Genomic DNA, 24,363 nt, shown 5'->3' with positions numbered 1-24,363 from the left:
AAGTTAACCTGGGTTCACTCTGAGGCTTGATGTACTGCCCATGTGCAGACAGCAAATTCAGGAACCAGTCAAGCATGTCCTGACACCTTGGCAGTCAGGGGAGAATGGGTGGGTCATAGAGCAAAGGACTTGGATACAAAGAGGCCATTAATTGCAGCCATCAATAAAATTTGTGACTTAAACAGGGGCAAATGAAGGGATGCTGCTGTCTGGCTGGGCACGAGACGGAGTCTCACTCTGTTGTCCAGGCTGGAGTGCAGTGGCATTGTCTTGGCTCACTGCACTCTCTGCCTCCTGGATTCAAGGGATTCTCCTGCCTCAGCCTCCTGAGTAGCTGGGATTAGAGGCATGCACCACCACACCCGGCTAATTTTTTGTATTTTTAGTAGAGACGGGGTTTCACCATGTTGACCAGGCTGGTCTCGAACTCCTGACCTCAAATGATCCGCCCACCTCAGCCTCCCAAAATGCTGGCATTACAGGCATGAGCCATCACGCCTGGCATGTGGTTGAAATCTTAACCTACAATATGATGGTGTTGGGAGGTGGAGCCTTTGGGAGGTGATTAGATAATGAGGGTGGAGACCTCAAGAATGGGATAAGTGACATTCTTAAAAAGGCCCTGGAGGCTGGGTGCAGTGGCTCATGCCTGTAATCGCAGCACTTGGGAGACTAAGACGGGCAGATCACTTGAGGTCAGGAGTTTGAGACTAACCTGGCCAATATGGTGAAACCCAGTGTCTACAAAAATACAAAAATTAGCTGGGCATGGTGGTGCATCCCTGTAGTCCCAGCTCCTCAGGAGGCTGAGGCAGAATTGCTTGAACCCAGGAGGCAGAGAGAGGCAGAGGTTGCAAGTGAGCCGAGATTGTGCCACTGCACTCCAGCCTGGGCGACAGAGCCAGACTCCGTCCCAAAAAGAGGCCCTGGAGAGCTGCCTCCTATCTTCTACCATAAGAGGACACAGCTAGAAGGCACTTGTCTGTGAAAAAGTGGGCCCTCATCAGACAACACCGGTGGCTTGGACTTCCCAGTCTCCAGACTCGTGAGAAAAACGTATGTTTATAAGTTACCCAGTCTTTTTTTTTCCTTTTTTGTTTGAGATGGAGTCTTGCTCTGTCACCCAGGCTAGAGTGAAATGGCTTGATCTTTGCTCACTGTAACCTCCGCCTCCCGGGTTCAAGCGATTCTCCTGCCTCAGCTTCCCGAGTAACTGGGATTACAGGTATGTGACACCACACCCTGATAATTTTGTATTTTTAGTAGAGGAAGGTTTTTGCCATGTTGGCCAGGTTGGTCTTGAATTCCTGACCTCAGGTGATTTACCCACCTCGGCCTCCCACAGTGCTGGGATTACAGGCATGAGCCACTGCATCCAGCCAAGTTACCCACTTTTAAGGTATTTTGTTACAACCACCTGAACAAGAACAAAGAAAGATACTCTCTAAGCCACGTAGTACCCATTCATAAATCTGGGGTTTTAAATACCTTCCTCCTATTATTGTCACGAGAGACAGATTCAAGTTTCATTTGGTTGAAGCTTCTAAAGCTGAAAGGAACCTAAAATGAGCTTCAACTTCAAGGCTAATGTGCCTCTGCCCCTCTACGCAAAGCAGAAAATGTCAGATCTCCCTTGCCCTGCCTGCTATGCAGGGAGGATGTGGCTCCCCCAATCTGTGGCCACAGCCAGGATGAGGATCAGAAGCTGGTGACCACCTGCATCCCTCCTGGTAGCTGATGGCAACCGTGAGGGAAACTGCCTCATTTCACAGGTAACAGGGTCAGAAGTTCTGGTGGCATCCAACACAGTTCCCAGACCAGCTCTGCGTTCCAGTGTGACTTGGGTTCATTTATGTGGCTAACTCAGCTTCCCTGTCCTTTCCAGAGGTTCTGTGAGCTTTTCTTTTAAACATGTACTGGGTACTTATTGACTCTCATTTCCTGAGCTTGGGACTAAACCTTCTACACATCCAGCATTCCTTTACTAAGCCCTTTTGCCCCTAGAGCTAGGAAGTGTGGCTCACAGGCAGGGATCATCCTCTGCTCTCCTCCAAGGCCTGGCCCAGAAGGACCAAGGGAAGACAGATCCAGCCCAGAGCCATTTCCCTTCCAACCTCTTGGCAAGCCTGATGAGTTCCACTCCCCCATGACGGGCACACCTGCCTTCCAGGCACTGATCCTGCTGTCCCCTTCTTGCTCTGCCACTCACGATGCCTGGCTCGCTGCCCAGCCCTCCCCAGCCTTCTCTCCCCCTACCTTTCCCACTTATTGCCTCCCTCCAGGCCTGTCCAGGATGATAAGCTCTGGTCTCAGCATTCAAAGCCTCCTCTATCTGTTGTGGGTGGCAAACCACCCAGGTGCCAAGGCAAGAGACCGAGGGCACGAGCTGTTCCAGTATAATAAAATATATAAAATGAGAATAGTTCTACTAGATAGAGATCATAGATATGATTATATGTGAATATCATTACTCATGAGTTTGTAGCAATTACTTTTTATTCCAATATTATAATAATCCTTGCTCTACAATTATAACCTAGGAAAATCCAGGCCATACAGAGATAGGAGCTGAAGGGGCACGGTGAGAAGTGACCAGAAGACAAGAGTGTGAGCCCTCTGTCATGCCCAGAGAGGGCCACCAGAGGGCTCCTTGGTCTAGCGGTAATAACAGCGTCTGGGAAGACGCCCGTCACCAAGCGGACCCTGGTCTAGTGGTAGTCAGAGCTAGACATCAGTCAAGCCCGCCCACAGTTATCCGGAGGCCTAACCGTCTCCCTGTGATGCTGTGCTTCAGCGGTCACGCTCCTGTTTCACTTTCATGTACACCTGGATCCGCCCTCTAGCTAGCAGTAGCAAAACTAGTGAAAGTATTAAAGTCTTTGATCTTTCTGAAAAGAGCAGAGAAGAAATAATGATGTAAGCTGTCCTCTCTCCACCTCCGCTACCTAACAGGGAAGGGCCCCCTGTCCGGTGGACACGTGACTCACGTGACCTCATCAATCACTGGAGATGACTCACACTCTTTACCCTTTAGCTTTGTATCCAATAAATAACAGCAGAGCCAGGCATTCAGGGCCACTACCAGTCCCTGCATCTTGGTGGTGGTGGTCCCCAGGCCCAGCTGTCTTTCATCTCTCTGTCTTGTATCCTTTATTTCTACGATCTCTCGTCTCCGCACACGGGGAGAAAAACCCACAGACCCAGCAGGGCTGGCCCCTACAATCTCTCAGCTGTGTCCCTGGCCATGACTCTGTTTGCTCTTTCCGAAAGCAATTAAAATGGGAAAATCTGACCCTTCTCACCCAGGAGGCAGGGCCTCTCCTCCCCACTGGAGCCCCAGAGAAAAAGCTCTCTCCTCCCTTCATCCTCCTTCTCACCATGTGATTTTGGACAAGTCCTTTCACTTCTGAGTTTTGCCATGTGTGCATGCGTGCATGTGTATGTGATGTACAGACCTTTGGAGTCTTACCACCACAGTGCCTCTCCACTCCCGGCCAGTGCTAGGGCACCCCCTCAGCTGCTGCAGGATGTGTCCCCAGAAGGAGAGAGTTAAAGGGGAAGAAAGCCCTTGAGTAGGAGCCAAGTCATCTGAACGCATACCCTGTGCCCAGAGGAGGTAGGGGCAAGAGTTGCTTTCCATGGTGAGTGAACCTGATGAGAAGGCAGCTCCAGAGGACTCAGGAAAACCAAGAATCAAGAGAGAAAGAAACGTGCAGTCCTTGCCTACTTCAAGGGGGTACCACGAACTCCTTGGTCAATATAGGGACCTGCTTCTCCGTGCGCCCCAGCCCCTTCTGCACCGTGCACTCTCCTCCCGGACCTGACACCCGCTACAACTGTGGCCTCCACTAATGCCGGGGGTGCGAGGAGGTGGACGATGCCCAGGTGAAGCCGTTCAGGCCTCGTGGCAGCACCAGATCAAGGGCGAGGTTGCGCTGCTCGTCCTCAGAGTACACAGGCCGGTAGCCCAGCAGCTGCAGGGCACCAGCGCACAGTTCCTGCACGCGGCGGATCTTGGCAAAGGGCAGCGCGTGGCGCCAGGCCTGGGAGACGTTGAGCGCATTCCTGGACGAAGTCTTGAAGGCTTCGCGGCGTGCACCAGGTCCAGATCCGTGGGTGATGTTATGGATCCAGGCCTCCAGCTGTGGTGTGAGACTCAGCCCGGTGAAGGCGTAGAGCGCACGGATTTCTGCCAGCGGCTCGCGCACAAGGTCCTCGAAGCGCACTAGGCGGTAGCGGCCACGCAGGAAGGGCGGCGGCTTGAGTGTGGCGGCCTCGGCGATGCGTACGTGGCTACGGCACACCTCACGTACCACACGCAGACCAGGGTCGGCCTCTACCCACGTGCCATTGGTGCCCAGCACGATGCCGTTGTCACGCGCCAGAGCCTTGGCTGTCTGCTCCCGGGAGCGCAGCACGGCCCGCGGGTCGCGCACCAGGTGCACGATGCGCAGGTTGAGCGTGGGGTCACTGAGCAGCGGGTAGAGCACCTGCAGGTTGAAGAAGCGCACCTCCTTGAGCACCACGTGGCTGTAGGAGCGGCAGGCCTCCTGGGCCAGGCTGAAGGGCTGCCGCGCGCACAGTGGCTTGCACACTGCCTCGCTGCTGATGGCGCCTCGGGGAAAGGCACTGCAGGCGGGTGGCGAGCACAGTGCACGGCTCACCGCCCACTGGAAGAGATCGGACAGGTTGCGGCGCCAAGGCAGATAGGCATCAAACACGTCCATGTCGCACAGGAAGACGGAGCGCACCAGGTCGCGCACAGCCATGTGCAGCGTTGCGGCGCTGCCCTGCGACAGAGTGGTCCACACGTGCCATGCGGGCTCCATTAGGTAGAAGACATCGGGGTGCTGGCTGAAGAGTTGGCCCACGAAGGACGAGCCCGAGCGCCACGAGGACAGCACCAGCACATGCACGCGCTCCTCGCCGCCTGCTGGGGACGAGGGCCCTGGCCGGGAAACCAGAAAGAGGAGGAGGAAGGTCTGCGCCAGGAGGAGCGCGGTCACTGCTGTGCTGGAGACTCGCGGCAGCCACATGCTGACTGCTGGGGGCCTTAGGGAGGAGAGCGCAGCGGTTAGGGGCTGCAGCCTGCACGCCCATCCCGTGCCCCACTGCCCAGTGCCTTCTGGGAGCAGATTCGACCACCAGACCAGAGCCTCCCATGAACATGATGGTCTCAGTGGGGCGCTCTCCTGGAAATGTGGCCTTAAGACATAACTCAAGATCCAGTCTAGCTGAGAGCAAAAGTACAAATGCAGAATGCGGTCAGAAATCTGTCTATATGTGAGTCCTATCTTCTTAGTTACCTACCTACATTACCATTGTCTATTTGGAGAGGGAAATATATTTCTAACGGAATTCCTGTCTTTTGCTTAAGAATTCTTGTGAAGAAACTGTTTTAGGTTGTCGAACTGATGGGCGCTCTGGTGGACGTCACAGCACCGCCAGGCTCCCTGAGGCTCTTCCACTGCGTAGTCTGTGATCTTTTTTCTAACTTTCCACACTACACTGACATACATAGCCTGTGATCTTGAACCAAATATTGGATCGCTCCATGACTCAGTTTACCCATCTGTAAAAGGGGGATGATAGCAGCACATAACACAGGATTTGGGTGGATTATTGGGCAATGGGAAAATGTTTGAATATCCTGGATGGACAGGAGGGACACGCAGTAATGTCCTTAACTGAAGAGTGCCCTTGCTACAGTGTATGCTCTGCATTGTATGATTTTTTTGTTTAAAAAGACAGGTATAACTTTTCTTATGGAAAATAACTTTTCTTATTGAAAATAAGCAAACAGGCAGGACGCGATGATTCAAGCCTGTACTCCCAGCACTTTGGGAGGCTGAGGTGGGAGGATACCTTGAAGCTAAAAGTTTGCGACTAGCCTGGGCAACATATGGATAGTCTGCCTGTCTCTACAAAAACATTAAAAAAAAAAAAAAAAAAAAAAAGAAAGAAAGAAAGAAAAGAAAAGAAAAGCCAGGTGTGGTGGTGTGGTCCCTGCTACTCGGGAGGCTGACATGGGAGGACTGCTTGACCCCAGGAGTTTGAAGTTGCAGTGAGCTTTGATCCTGCCACTGCACTCCAGCTTGGGTGACAGAGTGAGACTCTGACTCAAAAAATACAATACAATATCAAAATGAGCAAATAAGGCCAAGCACAGTGGCTCATGCCTGTAATCCTAGCAATTTGGGAGGTTGAGGTGGGCAGATCACCTGAGGTCAGGAGTTCAAGACCAACCTGGCCAACATGGTGAAACCCCATCTCTACCAAAAACATACAAAAATTAGCTGGGCATGGTGGCGCGTGCCTGTAGTCTCAGCTACTTGGTAGGGTGAGACGGGAAAATTGCTTGAACCCGGGAGGCAGAGGTTGTGGTGAGCTGAGATTGCACCACTGCACTCCAGCCTGGGCAAAAGAGTGAGACGCTGTCTCAAAAACAAAAACATGAGCCAATAAATAAAGTGGACAAAGAACACCAACTGTTGCCATCACTGGTGGGGGGTGAAGTGCTGAAGGCAGCCTGGGCTTCAGAGGGAGGGTGTCCTGAAGCCCAGTGGGTTTGCAAGGAGACCAGTTGAGGCGGAGCTGGGATGGAGCCAGAGAAGCAGAGAGGTGAGAGCAGAGTACTGTTCCGGCCAACTGAGGGGACTCACCACTGTCCAGGGCTGCTGGGAGAGCTGCAACGCTGATCACAAATCCATGGGAGATGATTAGAGGTTCCTCAGTACCTGGTAAAGCAGGAGGGCGATGGAGTCACACTCTACAGGGGAAGATAGCCCCAAAAGCGACATAACTTCTCTGAGGCTCGATTTCCACTTCTGTAGAATGGGATTTGCAACATTTAACCTCTTAGGGCTGTCGTGAGATGCTGCTGCAAACACCTAAGAAGAGGGGGCCTGGGAAAGCATTCCTTACACACATGCCCCCATTACTGTTACTGTCCCTGTGCTGAGCTACTGTGTGCAGAGGAGGAACCCCCTCCACCTGGGGAGTCTCCCCCAAGAGGAGACACCCATAGGCCACCTACTCTTCCAATCCCAGTATCTCACAGGCCATCCTCTGGCCTCCAACCATCAGCCCTTCAGTGGACCTTAAGAATGTCACATAGGTCGGGTATGGAGGCTCACACCTGTAATCCCAGCACTTTGGGAGGCCGAGGCAGGCAGATCACCTGAGGTCGGGAGTTTGAGACCAGCTTGACCAACATGGAGAAACCCCATCTCTACTAAAAATACAAAATTAGCCAGGCGTGGTGGCACATGCCTGTAACCCCAGCTACTCGGAAGGCTGAAGCAGGAAAATCACTTGAACCTGGGAGGCAGAGGTTGTGGTGAGCCGAGATCATGCCACTGCATTCCAGCCTGGACAACAAGGACGAAACTCCGTCTCAAAAACAAAAAAAAAGGAATGTCACGCATGTCTCACAGGGTAGAAGGAACACTGGGCCGGCCTCCCGCATTCCAAAGTCCCAAAGTGTTCTTCTCTTTGCACCTGTTGCTTCTGCAATGATCTCAAGACCGGGTGATTTTGGAAGGGAGGGGCCTGGAAGTTTTCTCCTTGCTCCTGCATCCTTTGCTCCCTGCCTTCCCCCTTCCCCTGTCCAGGTCACCACTGAGAGAAGCCAGGGTCTAACTTGGGAGCAGATCCCATTTCTGCCCCTTCCCCTCATCAGGAGGCAACAGGGGTGGGTGGAGGATGCCCTGCAGCTCTGTCACCAGCTGACTCCACGGCCTCTCTGGGAAAACCTGGCAGACAGGGAGAGTAGCCACTCCTCTGCTCTGCACATGATCACTGCTCCTCCAGTGCCAGTGGGCTGACGATGGTTGGCTTCCGGCCAGTGGGGCACCGAAAGAGAAGGGAACTCATTTTCTTACTTCAAGCGCTAGGTGCTTCAAGTCCACAGGATGACTTAACTCAACGGGCCCTGAGCAGGGCATGATGATGTCAGTTTTTCAGGTGAAGGACTCAAGGCTTGGAGAGACAGCAAGAAAGCTGGGACCCCAGGACTCCCGTTCCTAAGCTCCTGGCACGTCTGATCCCAGGCTGTGGGCCTCTCCCACGTGTGATTGCTCCTGCAGAGTGCAGGACCCTGCTGCTCTGGCCCAAACACAGTTGTCCTGGCCAGCCCAGCCCTTCCCTGGGTAGGGAGGATCTTGATCCCAAGCCAAAGTATTTGTTACCTGTGTTCCAGGAAAGCCAGAGGTCTTTTTAAGTGACTCACACACTACAGGAACTGCTATGAGATCCTATTACTGAAACTCAAGAACTAGGAAGGTGGTTGAATCATCCTATGCCACAGAGTCTCCAGAAGACCAGTTCCCAGCTGGGAGCATTCTGATAGAAGCCTTGCACTCAGCACAGTGGACATTTGGGACAAGGGTTCGACATGAGGAAGAAAAAGTCAGGCAGGCCCTGTGATAGGTACTTTTGTCTTCATGATTAAATGCTATCATCCCAAGTCCCTAGGAGGCAGAAATGACCATCCCTGTCTGTTTTAATTGAAGCAGTGGGGCTCAGAGATGTGAATACCCAGTGAGGAGGAGGAAGGGCAGGGGCTTAAATCCAAGAGCCAGCTGGGTATGGTACCTCATGCATGTAATTACGGCATTTTGGGAGGCTGAAGTGGGTGAAATGCTTGGGCCCAGAAGTTCAAGACCAGCCTGGGCAACATGGCCAAACCCCATCTCTACTAAAAATACAAAAATTAGCCTGGTGCAGTGGTGCAGACCTGTAGTCCCAGCTACTCAGGAGGCTGAGGTGGGAGGATTGCTTGAGCCTAGGAGACAGAGGTTGCAGTGAGCTAAGATTGTGTGACTGCACTCCAGCCTGGGCAATGGAGAGAGACCCTGTCTCAAAAATAAATAAATAATAAATAAATCAATAGGCTGGGTGCGCCGTGGCTCACACCTGTAAACCCAGCACTTTGGGAGGCTAAGGTGGGTAGATCACCTAAGATCAGGAATTCGACACCAGCCTGACCAAATGGTGAAACTCTGTCTCTACTAAAAATACAAAAATTAGCCAGGCGTGATGGCAGGTGCCTGTAGTCCCAGCTACTCGGGAGGCTGAGGCAGGAGAATCGCTTGAACCCGGGAGGTGGAGGTTGCAGTGAGCCGAGATCACGCCACTGCACTCTAGCCTAGGTGACAGAGTGAGACTCCGTCTTAAAAAGTAAACAAACACGGCCGGGCGCGGTGGCTCAAGCCTGTAATCCCAGCACTTTGGGAGGCCGAGACGGGCGGATCACGAGGTCAGGAGATCAAGACCATCCTGGCTAACATGGTGAAACCCCGTCTCTACTAAAAATACAAAAAACTAGCCGGGCGACCTGGCGGGCGCCTGTAGTCCCAGCTACTCGGGAGGCTGAGGCAGGAGAATGGCGTGAACCCGGGAGGCGGAGCTTGCAGTGAGCTGAGATCCGGCCACTGCACTCCAGCCTGGGCGACAGAGCAAGACTCCGTCTCAAAAAAAAAAAAAAAAAAAAAAAAAAAAGTAAACAAACAAACAAACATAAATAAAATCCAAGAACCAGACTCTCACTGCAGGGCTCTGTAGTGGGTGTCGCAGTCCTGAGCCTTTGTCCGGTACCATTTCCCATCCTGGAAGGCCTATCTCCCCCTTGAAAGTCATATTTATTATAGTTTAATTTTTGGAAAAGGTAACACATAGATGTTGTATAAAATTCTAAGCCAGGCATGGTGGCTCCTGCCTGTAATCCCAGCCCTTTGGGAGGCTGAGGCGGGCAGATCACTAGAGGTCAGGAGATCGAGACCAGCCCGGCCAACTTGGCAAAACCCCGTCTCTACTAAAAATACAAAAATTAGCCAGGTGTGGTGGCGGGTGCCTGCAGTCCCAGCTACTCAGGAAGCTGAGGCCGGAGAATCATTTAAACCTGGGAGACGGAGGTTGCAGTGAGCTGAGACTGCACTACTGTACTCCAGCCTGGGTGACACAGCAAGACTCCATCTCGAAAAAAAAAAAAAAAATTCTCAAGGTACAGATGAGGGCACTGTCAGTTCATGTTTCATGTGTGAAGACAGGAAAAGAGGCCACACTCCCTGGGCAGACACAGCCCCACACCAGAGCACAAAGCTAGTCAGGCAAAAGGAAGTGAGATTTCCTATCTTTCATGCCCTCTCCAGCCCTCCAACCTCAGAGGCAATTCTGCTTTAAATTTCCAAGTAATTAGTGGTGATGATGGTGATGATAACGATGATGAAAATGATCATATGTTTTTTAGGAGGAGGGTGGAACTAAAAAGTACAAGAGGCCATAAAGGGAACAGAAAGTTCTGTTTCTTGTTTTGGTACCCAGGAGCACCCTAAGCAGTGGTCCTTCTTAAGTCACAGAAACTTTTTTTGACATTAACTCTTTTTAAAATTTATTTTTATCAAAATACTACACATAGCTTGAGAAAGCATAAAATATGCCTGGAGGCCAGGCACAGTGGCTCATGCCTATAATCCCAGCACTTTGGGAGGCTGAGGTGGGAGGATCTCTTGAGCCCAGGAGCTCAAGGTTGCAGTGAGTTATGATCGTTCTACTGCTGACCAGCGTGGGCAACAGAGGGTGACCCTCTTTCTTAAAAAAAATCAAAAACCTAAAGCCACAGCAAAACACTCCAGCTCACAGCTGAAGTACTGAGAGTACATTTCCTTTCTTGTTTTTTCTTGTTTCTCTTAGTTTTCCTTGGGGCTAATTGCATTAGATATTAGAAAGGTTGAAAGAAAAATTTAAAAGATGTGAAAAGTAGAACAAAAAACATAAATGACAGATAAAGGCTGCAAAATAGAGAAAAGATAAGATCAGCAAAAGATTCAATCCAGGAAAGTCAGTGCTCAGGATCCCGATCCTGGCGGAGCTGACAATCAAGTTGGGGACACTGAAGACACATCTGGCTATGTGATGGTCAAGGGATCTGATGGTGTCCCAGTGGATGGCCTGGACATTCAGCCGCGGGAGGGTCACGCTGGTCCTGGCTGCATCCTTCTCTCCTGGATTCTAGCAAAGTCCCCACCTGGACTCCCTTCAGTCCATCTTGTACAGTTGCCCCCAGAGGTGCCTACATCACACATCTGATCCTGCCATTCTCCTACTCAGTAACCTTCAGCTTTCCAACCGTATCTCCCATATCCCAGGCTTCAGACGGCCGGGAATCATCAGTGTTCATCAAACAAGCTCTATCTCTCCCAACTCCCTAACTCATGCTATGAGTGCCCAGCCCTGACTCCCATTGGGAGGCATCTCAGCCTCGTCTGCAGCCACCTCCTCTGCGCCTGTCAAGGAAGGCACGCCTCACTCTGCCCTGCATTGTACTTTGCTTTCTCTTCTAGACTGTGAGCAACCAGGAACTTTGGATTGTGGTTTTTTGCAAGTGAACACCTGTTCTCTGGTGACCAGTGTGAGGATCGGCACTGCACAGGTACACTGGACATGCTTGGTTCTGTCCACTCAGTACCTGTTTTTCCTTCTCATAACAGTATCTAGGCTTTTCCCTGGGGAACCCCCCTCACCCACTCAAAAGTACATGTGGCTCGGATGGGGCTGATCCACCACTCCTGGCTCCTAACGGTCATGTGTCCCAAGACTGGCTCACGTCTGTATTCCACACACTGACCCTGTACCCCAGCCCACACAGAACTATTGGTCTAGGAATGGGACATCTGCTCAACTGCAATTCTGGAGTTCTGTTGATCACAAGGGAAGAGGAAACTGTCCGGGTGTAAAAGTCAACACAGAAGAGAACTCAGCAGAGAAAGTTCACAGGCAAGCCGACAGCATCATCTAAGCATTTGGATCCAGTTGTGCAAGGTTCACCCATGGACCCCTCAGCTGAGGGAAGCATTCGGTTTCTGCTTAAGTCCCTGGGAGATGAGTTTCTGTCACTTACACCCAAGAGTGGTGATTAGATAGTGACAGTGAAACCCTTGGTGGGGTGAGGTGGGAAGGGTGCAGGGGTGGAAATTCTGGGGGCTGGCCCTGCTTTGTTTCTCTTTGATAGTGCTAATTACATGGGTGTGTTCAGTTTGTGAAAGTTCACCAAGCTGTACTTTCATTATCTATACTCTGATGAATGACACACTTCAATAAAAAGTAAAGAATCCTGACTGAAGAAGACAGTAAGAGTCATGTTAAGGAATGTCCCAAACACCGAATGAGTAGAGGACATGAATAAATACTTGCCATTGCAATCAGATACTCTGTGGTCCGCATCCAGAGGGAGGAATTCCCCAACAGCCCATATGGCTTTCTGCCGAGCACCTTAAAGTCATCTTCTTCTAAACATCCCTTACCATCTCTTGGTCTGAGAGACCTAGGAAGGAGCTATGGTTCTCCCCGATTTGCAAATGGGAAAAGCAAGACACTGAGCAAGGATGGTTGTCCACAGCAGGGTGGAGCTGGAGCCCAGGAACCCTGGCTCTCTGGGCAGCACTCACTTCCAGCCAAGCTCTGCCTACCCTCCACACAGCAGCTCCAGGCCGGGCGTGGTGGCTCACACCTGTAATCCCAGTACTTTGGGAGGCCGAGGCGGGTGGTTCACCTGAGGTCAGGAGTTTGGGACCAGGCTGACCAACATGGTGAAATCCCACCTCTACTAAAAATACAAAAATTTGGCCATGCGCGATGGTTCACGCCTGTAATCCCAGCACTTTGGGAGGCCGAGGAGGGCAGATCACGAGGTCAGGAGATCATGACCATCTCGGCTAACACGGTGAAACCTGGTCTCTACTAAAAATACAAAAAATTAGGCGGGCGCCTGTAGTCCCAGCTACTTGGGAGGATGAAGCAGGAGAATGGCGTGAATCTGGGAGGCGGAGCTTGCAGTGAGCCGAGATTGCGGCCACTGCACTCCAGCCTGGGCAACAGAGCGAGTCTCTGTCTCAAAAAAAAAAAAAAAAAGAAAAGAAAAGAAAAGAAAAAGAAAAAATACAAAAATTAGCCAGGCATGGTGGTGGGCACCTGTAATCCCAGCTACTCGGGAGGCGGAGGCAGGAAATCACTTGAACCCAGGAGGCGGAGGCTGAGGCGGGAGAATGGCGTGAACCTGGGAGGTGGAGCTTGCAGTGAGCCAAGATCATGCCACTGCACTCCAGCCTGGCAACAGTGTAACACTCCATCTCAAAAAAACAAAACAACTTCAACAACAATAAAAAAAACCAAACCCAAAACCAAAACAACAACCACAACAACAAGACACAGCGGCTGTTCCTGTTACCAGCCTGTCCCAGCCCTGTTCATAGAATCTAAAGGAAAAAAATGTAACACTAGGTGTAGATCCCAGGTTTAGATTTCTCTGTTTAGAGTTGGCTGGAGGCCACTCCTGTTCAAGAATCCCAAAGGCACCTGGGCACAGTGGCTCATGTCTATAATCCCAGCACTTTGGGAGGCCGAGGCGGGTGGATCACCTGAAGTCAGGAGTTGGAGACCAGCTTGGCCAACATGGTGAAACCCCATCTCTACTAAAACTACAAAAATTAGCTGCCATGGTGGCAGGTGCCTATTTGTAACCCCAGCTACTCCGGAGGCTGGGGCAGGAGAACTGCTTGAATCCGGGAGGCGGAAGTTGCAGTGAGCAGAGATCATGTGCCATTGCACTCCAGCCTGGGCAACGAGCAAAACCCCATCTCAGTGGCCTTGAGGCATCAACAGCTACCACTGGGACCAAACTGCTCTAGTGGAGCCCTGGGCATTTGGAAGGGGGAAGGCTAACAAGGAGCGAAAGAAAGAGGAAGAAAGAAGAGAGAAAGAAAACAGAAAATGAGACAAAACATAAAGCAAGGAACATAAAACATAGGCTGGGCATGGTGGCTCATGCCTGTAATCCCAGCACTTTGGGAGGCCGAGGTGGGTGGATCACCTGAGGTCAGGAGTTCGAGACCAGCCTGACCAACATGGTGAAACCCCCGTCTCTACTAAAAATACAAAATTAGCTGGATGTGGTGACACACACCTGTAATCCCAGCTACTTGGGAGGCTGAGGCAGGAGAATCACTTGAACCCAGGAGGCAGAGTTTGCGGTGAGCCTAGATCGTGCCACTGCACTCCAGCCTGGGCAACAAGAGTGAAACTTTGTCTCAAAGAAAAACAAAAACAAAACATAAAACAAAGATGGAAGATGAGTGTTCATGGGGGGCAGAAACAAGGAACCCCTGCAAACACCATCTATGAGGGTTTCCTACATGCCCAGTCTTTCCCATCCATTTTCTGATTTGATCCTCACAGCAACCCTATGACACGGACCTGATGATCATCCCTATTTTATAGATGAGGAAAGTGAGGTGTAGAAAAATTAAGGGAGGCAGGGCATGGTGACTCACCCTGTAATCCCAGCACTTTGGGAGGCCAAGGTGGGCGGATTACCTGAGGTCAGAAGTTCGAGACCAGCCTGGTCAACATGACGAAACCCCATCTCTACTAAAAATACAAAAATTAGCTGGGCGTGGTGGCACGCGCCTGTAATCCCAGCTACTTGTGAAGCTGAGGCAGAAGAATCGCTTGAGCCTAGGAGACGGAGGTTGCAGTGAGCCGAGATTGTGCCACTGCACTCTAGTCTGGGCAACAAAGCAAGACTCTGTCTCAAAAAAAAAAAAAAAAAAAAAAAAAAAAAAAAAGGATAAAAGAAAAGGGACTTGCCTGAAGAATTCACACAGTGGCTGTGGAGTCAGAGTTGGAAGCCTAGCAGCGTAACCTTGGAGCTCTTCGATACATAGTGTCAAGTGAAAAAAACACAAGTAACAAAGCTGACATACATATATACTTTTCTCTCATCTGTGGATGTTCTTAGATGTGCGTGTATTTTTCACACAGTTGGCTGGGTGTTAAAAATACACGAATATCAAAGAACACCCACAGATGGGAGAAAACAGTCGCAAATCATGTCTATAAATTGGGACTTGTATCCAGAATATAAAAAGAGCTCTTACAACTCAACATGAAATGGGCAAATATCCTATTTAGTTTTTTAAGAATGAGCATATTTAAGAAATATAAGAATAAGTAAATTTAAGAATGAATAAGGAAAAAAATTAAAATGAGTAAAGGATTTGAGAGACGTTTCTCTGAAGAAGATACACAAATGGAAAGATGCTCGGCCAGGCACGGTGGCTCATGCCTGTAATCCCAGCACTTTGGGAGGCTGAGGTGGGTGGATTACCTGAGGTCAGGAGTTCGAGACTAGCCTGGCCAACATGGTGAAACCCTGTCTCTACAAAAAATACCAAAAACTAGCCAGGCATGGTGGCAGGCGCCTGTAATCCCAGCTACTTGGGGTGCTGAGGCAGGAGAATCGCTTGAACCCGGGAAGTGGAGGTTGTGTTGAGCCGAGATCGCGTCATTGCACTCCAGCCTGGGCAACAAGAGTGAAACTCCATCTCAAAAAAAAAAAAAAAAAAAAAAAAAGGAAAGATGCTCAACATTTTTAGGCGGTGGGGAAATGCAAATTAAACCACAATGACAAGTCACTTTCCACCTACCGCAAAGGTTACAATTTTAAAAAGGTAATTATAATAAATAATAAATAATTACAAGTGTTGGTGAGATGACGGAGACGTGGGGATCCTCATAAAGTGGGAATGTCAAATAGTGCATTTTCTGAAGAAACAATTTGGTGGTTTCTCCAAAGGTTGAACAGAGTGACCATATGATACAGCAGATCCACTCCTGGGTATACACCCTAGAGAACTGAACATATAAGCCCACATGAAAACCTGCTCATGAATTTTCACAGCAACTTTATTCATAACAGCCAAAAAGTAGAGACATCCCTAATGTCTCATACATATTATACATATATATACATATATTATATATACATATATAATATATATTATATATGTACATATTTTTATATATGTATATATATGTGTATATATATTTATTATATAATATATAATATATATTTATTATATAATATATAATATATATTTATTATATAATATATAATATATATTTATTATATAATATATATTTTATATATTTGTATATTATATATATAAACTTCAACATAGATGAATTCTATCTCAATAAAGCTATCATTTAAAAAAATACAAAGTATGGGAGATGTACACTGAAGTTTGCTGTTTTTCTATGGCCAGTTTACAGGTAATTTATTTTCTTATTAGTGCTTTGCTGCATTTTCAGATAGTCTACGTCAGATTTTTATTACAATGATAAAATACAATTACAATGATTATTACAATGATAAAATCAGAAATTGGCCAGGCGCGGTGGCTCAAGCCTGTAATCCCAGCACTTTGGGAGGCCGAGACGGGCGGATCACGAGGTCAGGAGATCGAGACCATCCTGGCTAACACGGTGAAACCCTGTCTCTACTAAAAAATACAAAAAGCTAGCCGGGCGAGGTGGCGGGCGCCTGTAGTCCCAGCTACTCGGGAGGCTGAGGCAGGAGAATGGCGTAAACCTGGGAGGCGGAGCTTGCAGTAAGCTGAGATCCGGCCACTGCACTCCAGCCCGGGCGACAGAAAAAAAAATCAGAAATTTCTAATCGGTTAAAGGAGGCTTAGGTGAAGTTTGTCTTTCTCCAGCTATCACTGCAGAGAGACAGGTGCCTGCAAATCCATCTACCAGCCGACCTGAGTACCCAGTTAGCCAGAGAAGGCCAGGGGCATGAATTACCCACTCTGCACTAAAAGTTGTCAGAGCCCCCAGGCACGCTCTTAACCCCAGTACTGTGGGCTGGGCCAGGCTGTGGCTGAAGCTGTGCCTGGCCCCCAAGCCCTGGCCACATCTGCCATCTCTGCCAGTCCTGGTGATGCGGCTGCATGGCATCCCCCAGAGGCAGGGGGCTGGGACTGCAAGGCCCAGATGCTGATGGAGAAAACAGATCTGCCTTCAAGAATCTACTGGGAAATGAATTCTAATTAGCCTGGGAAACGAGCCTCAAGCCTCCCTGGCTCAGAGCCACCGCCCTGGGGCATTTCTGAGCAGATGACCAGATAGCAACACACAAACCCTTTTCCCTGGCTGGGAGCTTTAGGGATTCTCACACTGCACTTCACACAGCACCTGACTTGGTCTAAACTGTAGTAGGTTACAGCTGGAGGCCATAAAGTCTGAGGGCTCCCCACTTCTCTGCAGCAACACATGCAGGGTATGGAGTGGGATTGTACTTTTAGCACATTCACTTGTTTCCCTAAGTATTGACAGAGTCCTCTCATTACAGGGATAATCTGGAATGTTCTCTGGTTTATTAACCATTTATTTTAATTACCTTATTTTTAAAAAGAAAATCATTCTTTCAAATGAATGACAGAAAGAAAAAGGAAGAGACTATTTTAGAAGAAAATAACAGGCTGGGTGCAGTGGCTCACGCCTGTAATCCCAGCACTCTGGGAGGCCAAGACGGACAAATCACCTGATGTCAGGAGTTGGAGACCAGCCTGGCCAAACACGGTAAAAACCCCGTCTTTACTAAATACACAAAAAATAGCCTGGCCTGGTGGCATGTGCTTGTAATCCTAGCTACCCAGGAGGCTGAAGCAGGAGAATCACTGGAGCCCGGGAGTCCGAGGCTACAGTGAGCTGAGATCACGCCACTGCACTCCAGTCTGGGTGACAGAGTGAGACTCCTTCTCAAAACAACAACAACAACAACAAAAAAACCCAAAAAACAGTAAAATGCAACATGTGGACCTTGTTTAGATTCTGATTTGAAAAAAACATCTGCCAGGAGATACCCTAGAGGTAATCAGATATATTTCAATACTGACTAATAGGTGATATTGAGAAATTATTATTAATACTATTATCACTATGCAGGACAATCTTGTTCATGTATTTCTGGACCCATCTCCCCTCCTAAGACACTAGAAGCAGAATGGTTTCTGTCTCATTAAAGACAGTAGGTATAGAGTACTGAGGTTAAGAGTGTGAATCCCACTTGACCATTTACTGTGTGATCTTGTGCAAGTTACTTCTCTCTGTGCCTGCTTGGTTAAAAAAAAATCTGTAAGGCCGGGTGCGGTGGCTCACACCTGTAATCCCAGCACTTTGGGAGGCGGAGGAGGGCGGATTACAAGGTCAGGAGTTCGAGACCAGCCTGACCAACATGGTGAAACCCTGTCTTTACTAAAAATACAAAACTTAGCCAGGTGTGGTGGTAGATGCCTGTAATCCCAGCTACTCAGGAGGCTGAGGCAGGAGAATCTCTTGAACCTGGGAGGTGGAGAGGTTGCAGTGAGCCAAGATCATGTCACTGCACTCCAGCCTCGGTGACAGAGCGAGACTCCATCTCAAAAAAAAAAAAAAAAAAAAATCTGTAAAGTGGGGGAAACAATATAACTCAACTCATGGGCTTGATTAAAAGAGCGAGTGAGTGAATATTTGTAAAGCAGAACAATGTCTGGCGCACAGTGCACTTATGAGTATTTGCTTAGGAATCTTCCTGGGCCACACTTATATTCTGTGAATCCAAGGGAAAGTCTTTGAACGAGGAAAACCCAAGGACAATGGCTCTACCAGATTCAGGTGCCCCAGTGCCCCAGCAACAGAATGTGGCAGGCACAGGCAGGGGCCCCACAAGGACAAACAAAACAGAAGACGCTGGAAAGTCATGGCTAGAGGCCTGGTTTCTTTTTTTTCTGAGATGGAGTCTCGCTCTGTTGCCCAGGCTGGAGTGCAGTGGTGCAATCTCCACTCACTGCAACTTCCGACTTCTGGGTTCAAGTGATTCTTCTGCCTCAGCCTCCCAAGTAGCTGGGATTACAGGCACTCGCCACCATGACCAGCTAATTTTTGTAGTTTTAGTAGAGATGGGGGTTCACCATGTTGGCGAGGCTGGTTTTGAACTCCTGACCTCAGGTGATCCACCCGCCTCCGCCTCCCAAAGTGCTGGGATTACAGGCGTGAGCCGCTGCACCTGGCTTTAGAAGCTTGGTTTCTGAAGCCGGATTGGGTTCAGTCTGTCTCTACTACCAATCGGGGTGTGACTTTGAGCAAGTCACTCTCTGGCTCTCCGTGCTCCAGTTGACTCTGTTTGCAGGACAAAGCCAGAAAAGTGGCCGGGCGCGGTGGCTCAAGCCTGTAATCCCAGCACTTTGGGAGGCCGAGACGGGCGGATCACGAGGTCAGGAGATCGAGACCATCCTGGCTAACATGGTGAAACCCCGTCTCTACTAAAAAATACAAAAAACTAGCCGGGCGAGGTGGCGGGCGCCTGTAGTCCCAGCTACTCGGGAGGCTGAGGCAGGAGAATGGCGTGAACCCGGGAGGCGGAGCTTGCAGTGAGCTGAGATCTGGCCACTGCACCACTCCAGCCTGGGCGACAGAGTGAGACTCCGTCTCAAAAAAAAAAAAAAAAAAAAAAAAAGCCAGAAAAGTTCCGGCCTCCCAGGCTGGAGAGGAGCCCAGCCCCGGCTCCCCCAGCAACACAGCACCCTCAGAGGCCCTGGTACTTGGCCCACGCTCTTGTGGGTTTAAGTCAGCCAAGTCCTTTCTGCTCTTCAGGCCTCAGTTTTCCTATCCTCAAAAATGGGAAACCTGACTGCCTTGCCTCTGTGAAAGAGGGAGGAGAAAGGAAAGTCAACATTTGCTAGGCACCTGTCCTGAGGCCCAGAGGGCCTGCCCTGAAGCCCAGGATGAAGCCGTCAGAAGCAGTGACGCAGGACTCCAATTCCCCTGGATCTGGTTCCAAATCAACCCACCAAGCTACCGTTTCTCAGTAATTCTATGGAAAAAGCCATTGGAAAGCTTTTGAAAGTCATGTCCTTTCAAACCCAAGTATGGAGACAAAAGCGGTTCTCCCCCTGCAGTGAGGATTCCCCTGCGCAGCCGAAGCCCCAGCAAGACTCTTCCAAACCGGCGCCAACAGTGGCGATGCCCTTTCTACGTTGCTGATGGAAAAGCCACCCCCAGCTCTTCCCGTCACCCCAGGTCTCCGGTGCAGGACAGAGGAGCGTCCCCAGCTGTGCCACTAGCCCGGCCCTCAGCCGACCCGTGTGGGGATATCCCCCGTAGAGAGTGAAGAACCAACGCACCTCAAAGCTTGGCGGCTCTGCCCGAGCAGGAGCGGCACGGTGGGGGACGCCTCCCTCCCTGGGCTCAGCAAAGGCTCCCAGAAGTCGTCTCTTCCAAGTTCCACCGCACAGCCAGCTTTTTCTCTTCGCTGGGAGAGTCCGCAGGAGCTGACTTGCTCCTTAAGGTCCCGAGACTATTAAGGGATACCCGGTGAGGCCGGGAAAGGGGCTCTAAGAGGCATGGACGAGAGCTGGGGGGGGACCAATCCACTGGAAGCTCCTGGAGACTACAGGCAGAGCGAATCTGGGAACAGGGCAGGAGTCCCAGAATGGGATGTTAAGGATGGGGGTGCTCTGGGGCTACCACAGGGAAGGACGCGGCGCAGAGCTCCCTCCGGAGCCCGACACTGCGGCCCGCGCCCTCTACTCCCCGCGCGCCGGCCAGCAACCCTCGGTGCTGCCCTGTGCAGCGCGCCCGAGCGCACACAATGAGGCGCTTTCAGACGTGGCTGCGGTCCCGCTAGCGCGGCACGGGAAGGAAGGAGCCGGTTGGCCCACCCCCGACCGAGGGGCCACGCCTCGGGGGAGGGGCGCTGACTAAGGGCGGGGCAGGAGGGCGCAGTGGGGCTGGGGCCCTGAGAGGCTCACCTTTTAGCCGAGGATGTCAAGGGGCGCTGGCAGGGTCACCTTTCATCTGACTACAGATGAACGTTGTACACCACCCCACCCTAAATCCCCAGAGAAGGGAGGCTCCTGGGAGGATAAAGGTCCTAGCGAAGGAAGTCGAATCTTAATCTTGGCCCTCCTCACTCTCGGGGGCATCCTTGAGAGGAGGTGACTTGGAATCCAAACCCTTCCCAAGGCCACGGCACCTGGATGACACTGGATGACACAGGGACCCGGTGCAGTGTCCCAGCTGGGACGGGAGGATAGACCAGGTGACCTTAGGAGCTGGACCCGCAGCTTTTCCCCTCCTCCTGCACATTCCCTGCCCTAGCCTAAGCCCAGAGGCACAGGCTTCATAGCAGGTCCAGAGGAAGAAATGATACGTTTCAATAAATAAGATATTTCCGGCCAGGGCCGGGCGCGGTGGCTCACGCCTGTAATCCCAGCACTTTGGGGGGCCGTAGCGGGTGGATCACGAGGTCAGGAGTTCGAGACCAGCCTGGCCAACAGGGTGAAACACCGTCTCTACTAAAATTCAAGAATGAGCCGGGCGTGGTGGTAGGCGCCTGTAATCCTAGGTACTTAGGAGGCTGAGGCAGGAGAATTGCTTGAGGCCGGGAGGCGGAGGTTGCAGTGAGCTGAGATTGCACCACCGCACTCCAGCCTGGGTGACAGGGAGAGACTCTGTACCCCACCCCCCAAAAAAAAACTCCCCCTTACAAATAACGGTAGAGCCCAAGCATCTGAAAAGGATGACACATTTCGAGGTCTTGTTAAATAGTGATGGGATCTTAATGGAGAACTCCCTGCTGCTGGGAGAAGAAATGAGCAGTCTTTCTTGGTTGTGGTTTGACAAGATAAATTAAGATTCTTAACAACGGTCATAAGCTTTTTGGATTGGTAATTCCTTTCTAGGATCTATCTTAAGGAAATAAACCAGAAACAAGGATTTGTGTACAGGGTTCACATAAGTGTTGCTCAAGATTTTGATATTCATTTTTTTGAGACGGAGTCTCTTGTAGCCCAGGCTGGAGTGCAATGACGGGATCTAGGCTCACCACAACCTCCGCCTCCCAAGGTCAAGTGATTCTCTTGCCTCAGCCTCCTGAGTAGCTGGGATTACAGGCGCCCGCTACCATGCCAGGCTAATTTTTGTACTTTTAGTAGAGACAGGGTTTCACCATGTTGTCCAGGCTGGTCTTGAACTCCTGAGCTGAGGTGAGCTGCCTGCCTTTGCTTCCCAAAGTGCTGGGATTACAGGCATGAGCCACCGTGCCTGGCCTGTTCATGATTTTTAAAAAGTTAGAAATAGCGTATAGAACAGAAAGATGTGTGCCAGAAGGCCAACCATGATAACTCTGGGTAGGAGATTGGCCGGCAATCAGTATTTTCCTTAGGATCATGTAATTTACATTTCCTTAATCAGCATTTAGAAGTTATCTGGCCAGAAAGATCCAAAACCTCTTTACAAAGCATGAATAAGGACAGGGGGAAAGGATGTGGAGGATAGGGTAAGAGGGAGGCAAAGAGATAGAATTGCTTTAATAAGCTGCAAGATGGGCACTCAGTGGGGCATTAGACAACTCACTTGCTTTGGCAGCAACTGGACTAATCATTTGGAAGAATTAGGGATTTCTCTCCCACAAAAAAATTCAATAATTATCTCAAATATGACTTATCTATGGCTTCAGCTCAGTTGATAAAATCCTGTATATTTCTTACCTTTCTTCCTCCTGCAACTATGCTGTGTGGTTCAGTTTCAGAAGCTACCAACATATGCTCTGTAAATAATTTGATATTCACCGGACACAGTTGTAATTTTCCAACCAGTGGCTTCCATATGCCATGTGGATTCCACTAAAAACTAATATACTTGGGGTTGGACCAGGAAATTTTTGCCAAGGAACTAACAAAAGCTCCAAGGTCTTTGAGCAGAGCCCTGGCAAAGCAAGGCTGTTGGTGAGTAACTCGGAGAAGTGTGCTCAACTTCAGCCTTCCCTATTCTTCCTCCCTCCAAAGCCCTGCTTCAAAAATAGCTAATACAACTTTCCATGTTGAACATTTTAATTAGAAAGCTACAGAACAGGCTGGGCGCGGTGGCTCAAGCCTGTAATCCCAGTACTTTGGGAGGCCGAGACGGGCGGATCACGAGGTCAGGAGATCGAGACCATCCTGGCTAACATGGTGAAACCCCGTCTCTACTGAAAAAAAAATACAAAAAACTAGCCGGGCGCGGTGGCGGGCCCCTGTAGTCCCAGCTACTTGGGAGGCTGAGGCAGGAGAATGGCGTAAACCCAGGAGGTGGAGCTTGCAGTGAGCTGAGATCCGGCCACTGCACTCCAGCCTGGGTGACAGAGCGAGACTCCGTCTCAAAAAATAAATAAATAAATAAATAAATAAATAAATAAATAAATAAAAGAAAGCTACAGAACATAACGGATTCTTTATACAAGTTTTGCATTCAAATAATTTAATAAAATGCAAACCAAAGTTTATACATACCTTTAGTCATCTTTCCATGTTTCATTACCTTTTGGGGATTTAAACCACAAACAATTTTTCATTTCAGTCTTAAGAGATGGGGCACACTGGCTCATGCCTGTATTCCTGGCACTTTGGGAGGCTGACACAGGAGGATTGCCTGAGGTCAGGAGTTCAAGACCAGCCTGGGCAACATAGTGAGAACCCCAGCTTTAAAAATAAATAAATATCAGGGACCGGGCGCAGTGGCTCAAGTCTGTAATCCCAGCACTTTGGGAGGCCGAGACGGGCGGATCACGAGGTCAGGAGATCGAGACCATCCTGGCTAACACGGTGAAACCCCCATCTCCACTAAAAAATACAACAAAACTAGCCAGGCGAGGTGGCGGGCGCCTGTAGTCCCAGCTACTCGGGAGACTGAGGCAGGAGAATGGTGCAAACCCGGGAGGCAGAGCTTGCAGTGAGCTGAGATCCAGCCACTGCACTCCAGCCTGGGCGACAGAGTGAGACTCCGTCTCAAAAAAAAAAAATAAATAAATAAAAATAAATAAATAAATATCAAGAAAAAAATTTAGGCATCTAAAATAGCCTGAATATTAAAAAAAGACAACGGGGACAGTACTAGGGAATTCCTCTGCTTGAATACTTCAAAATAGCTTTGTTTCCAAAATTGTTTTTAGTCAGCCTAAAGGAAATGGGTGCTGGAGATGAAAAATGATCTCCAAGGTAAACTGAGGCACACACTGAGGGGTATGCTTCTGGGTGGGCATGAAGCATGGATCACAGGGGCCATGTCCTGCCAGTGGTAATGACCTGCTTGGGATCAGAAAGCAGCTCCGTCTGTCCTTGGAGGAGACTGCACGTGTCCTCAGGAGATGAAGGGCTGCACAAGCCGTCTTCCGTGTGCAGAGGCCCCTTCCAGTCATCTCTGCTCTTGCAGACACTTGCTTAGCCACGAGGGTAATCCACTGAACTGCTTGGCATTCTGCTAGTGGCCAGGATGGACTGGCCTCCAAATAAACTTGTGGTTGTCAGGCAGTGGGAGCCAATCCCAACACCAACTCCTGTTGCCCCTGTCCTTTGCAGGAAGCGGGAGGGCTGACAAGGAGGAGGAGGGCCAAGTGCCCAGGCTGTTGGGTGAGGGCCAGAAAGAACCTGTTGTAACAATCCTTTCTTCCCTCAGTGCTGCTGAGGGGGCTGGGAATGAAACAGCCCCTCTGACTTTAGCCTGCCA

At 50.0% G+C, this 24,363-nt stretch overlaps 1 protein-coding gene across 1 annotated transcript; it reads right to left on the bottom strand.

The window, feature by feature from the left end:
* Positions 1–2,331: 2,331 nt before the first annotated feature.
* Positions 2,332–20,495, bottom strand: CHST6 (carbohydrate sulfotransferase 6). The gene is made up of 3 exons (XM_010382979.2): positions 20,004–20,495; positions 6,663–6,737; positions 2,332–5,052 (listed from the first exon to the last, which is right to left on the bottom strand). Exon 3 carries the CDS (start codon positions 5,034–5,036, stop codon positions 3,849–3,851), a length of 1,188 nt encoding a protein of 395 aa, XP_010381281.1. The 5' UTR covers positions 5,037–5,052; positions 6,663–6,737; positions 20,004–20,495; the 3' UTR covers positions 2,332–3,848.
* Between the last annotated feature and the right edge of the window lie 3,868 nt (positions 20,496–24,363).

This window comes from Rhinopithecus roxellana, chromosome 20 (assembly GCF_007565055.1).
Source record: "Rhinopithecus roxellana isolate Shanxi Qingling chromosome 20, ASM756505v1, whole genome shotgun sequence".
Classification (NCBI taxonomy): Eukaryota; Metazoa; Chordata; class Mammalia; order Primates; family Cercopithecidae; genus Rhinopithecus; species Rhinopithecus roxellana.
Note: the sequence above shows the minus strand (reverse complement) of the source record. Positions and strands in the feature narration are given on the sequence as shown.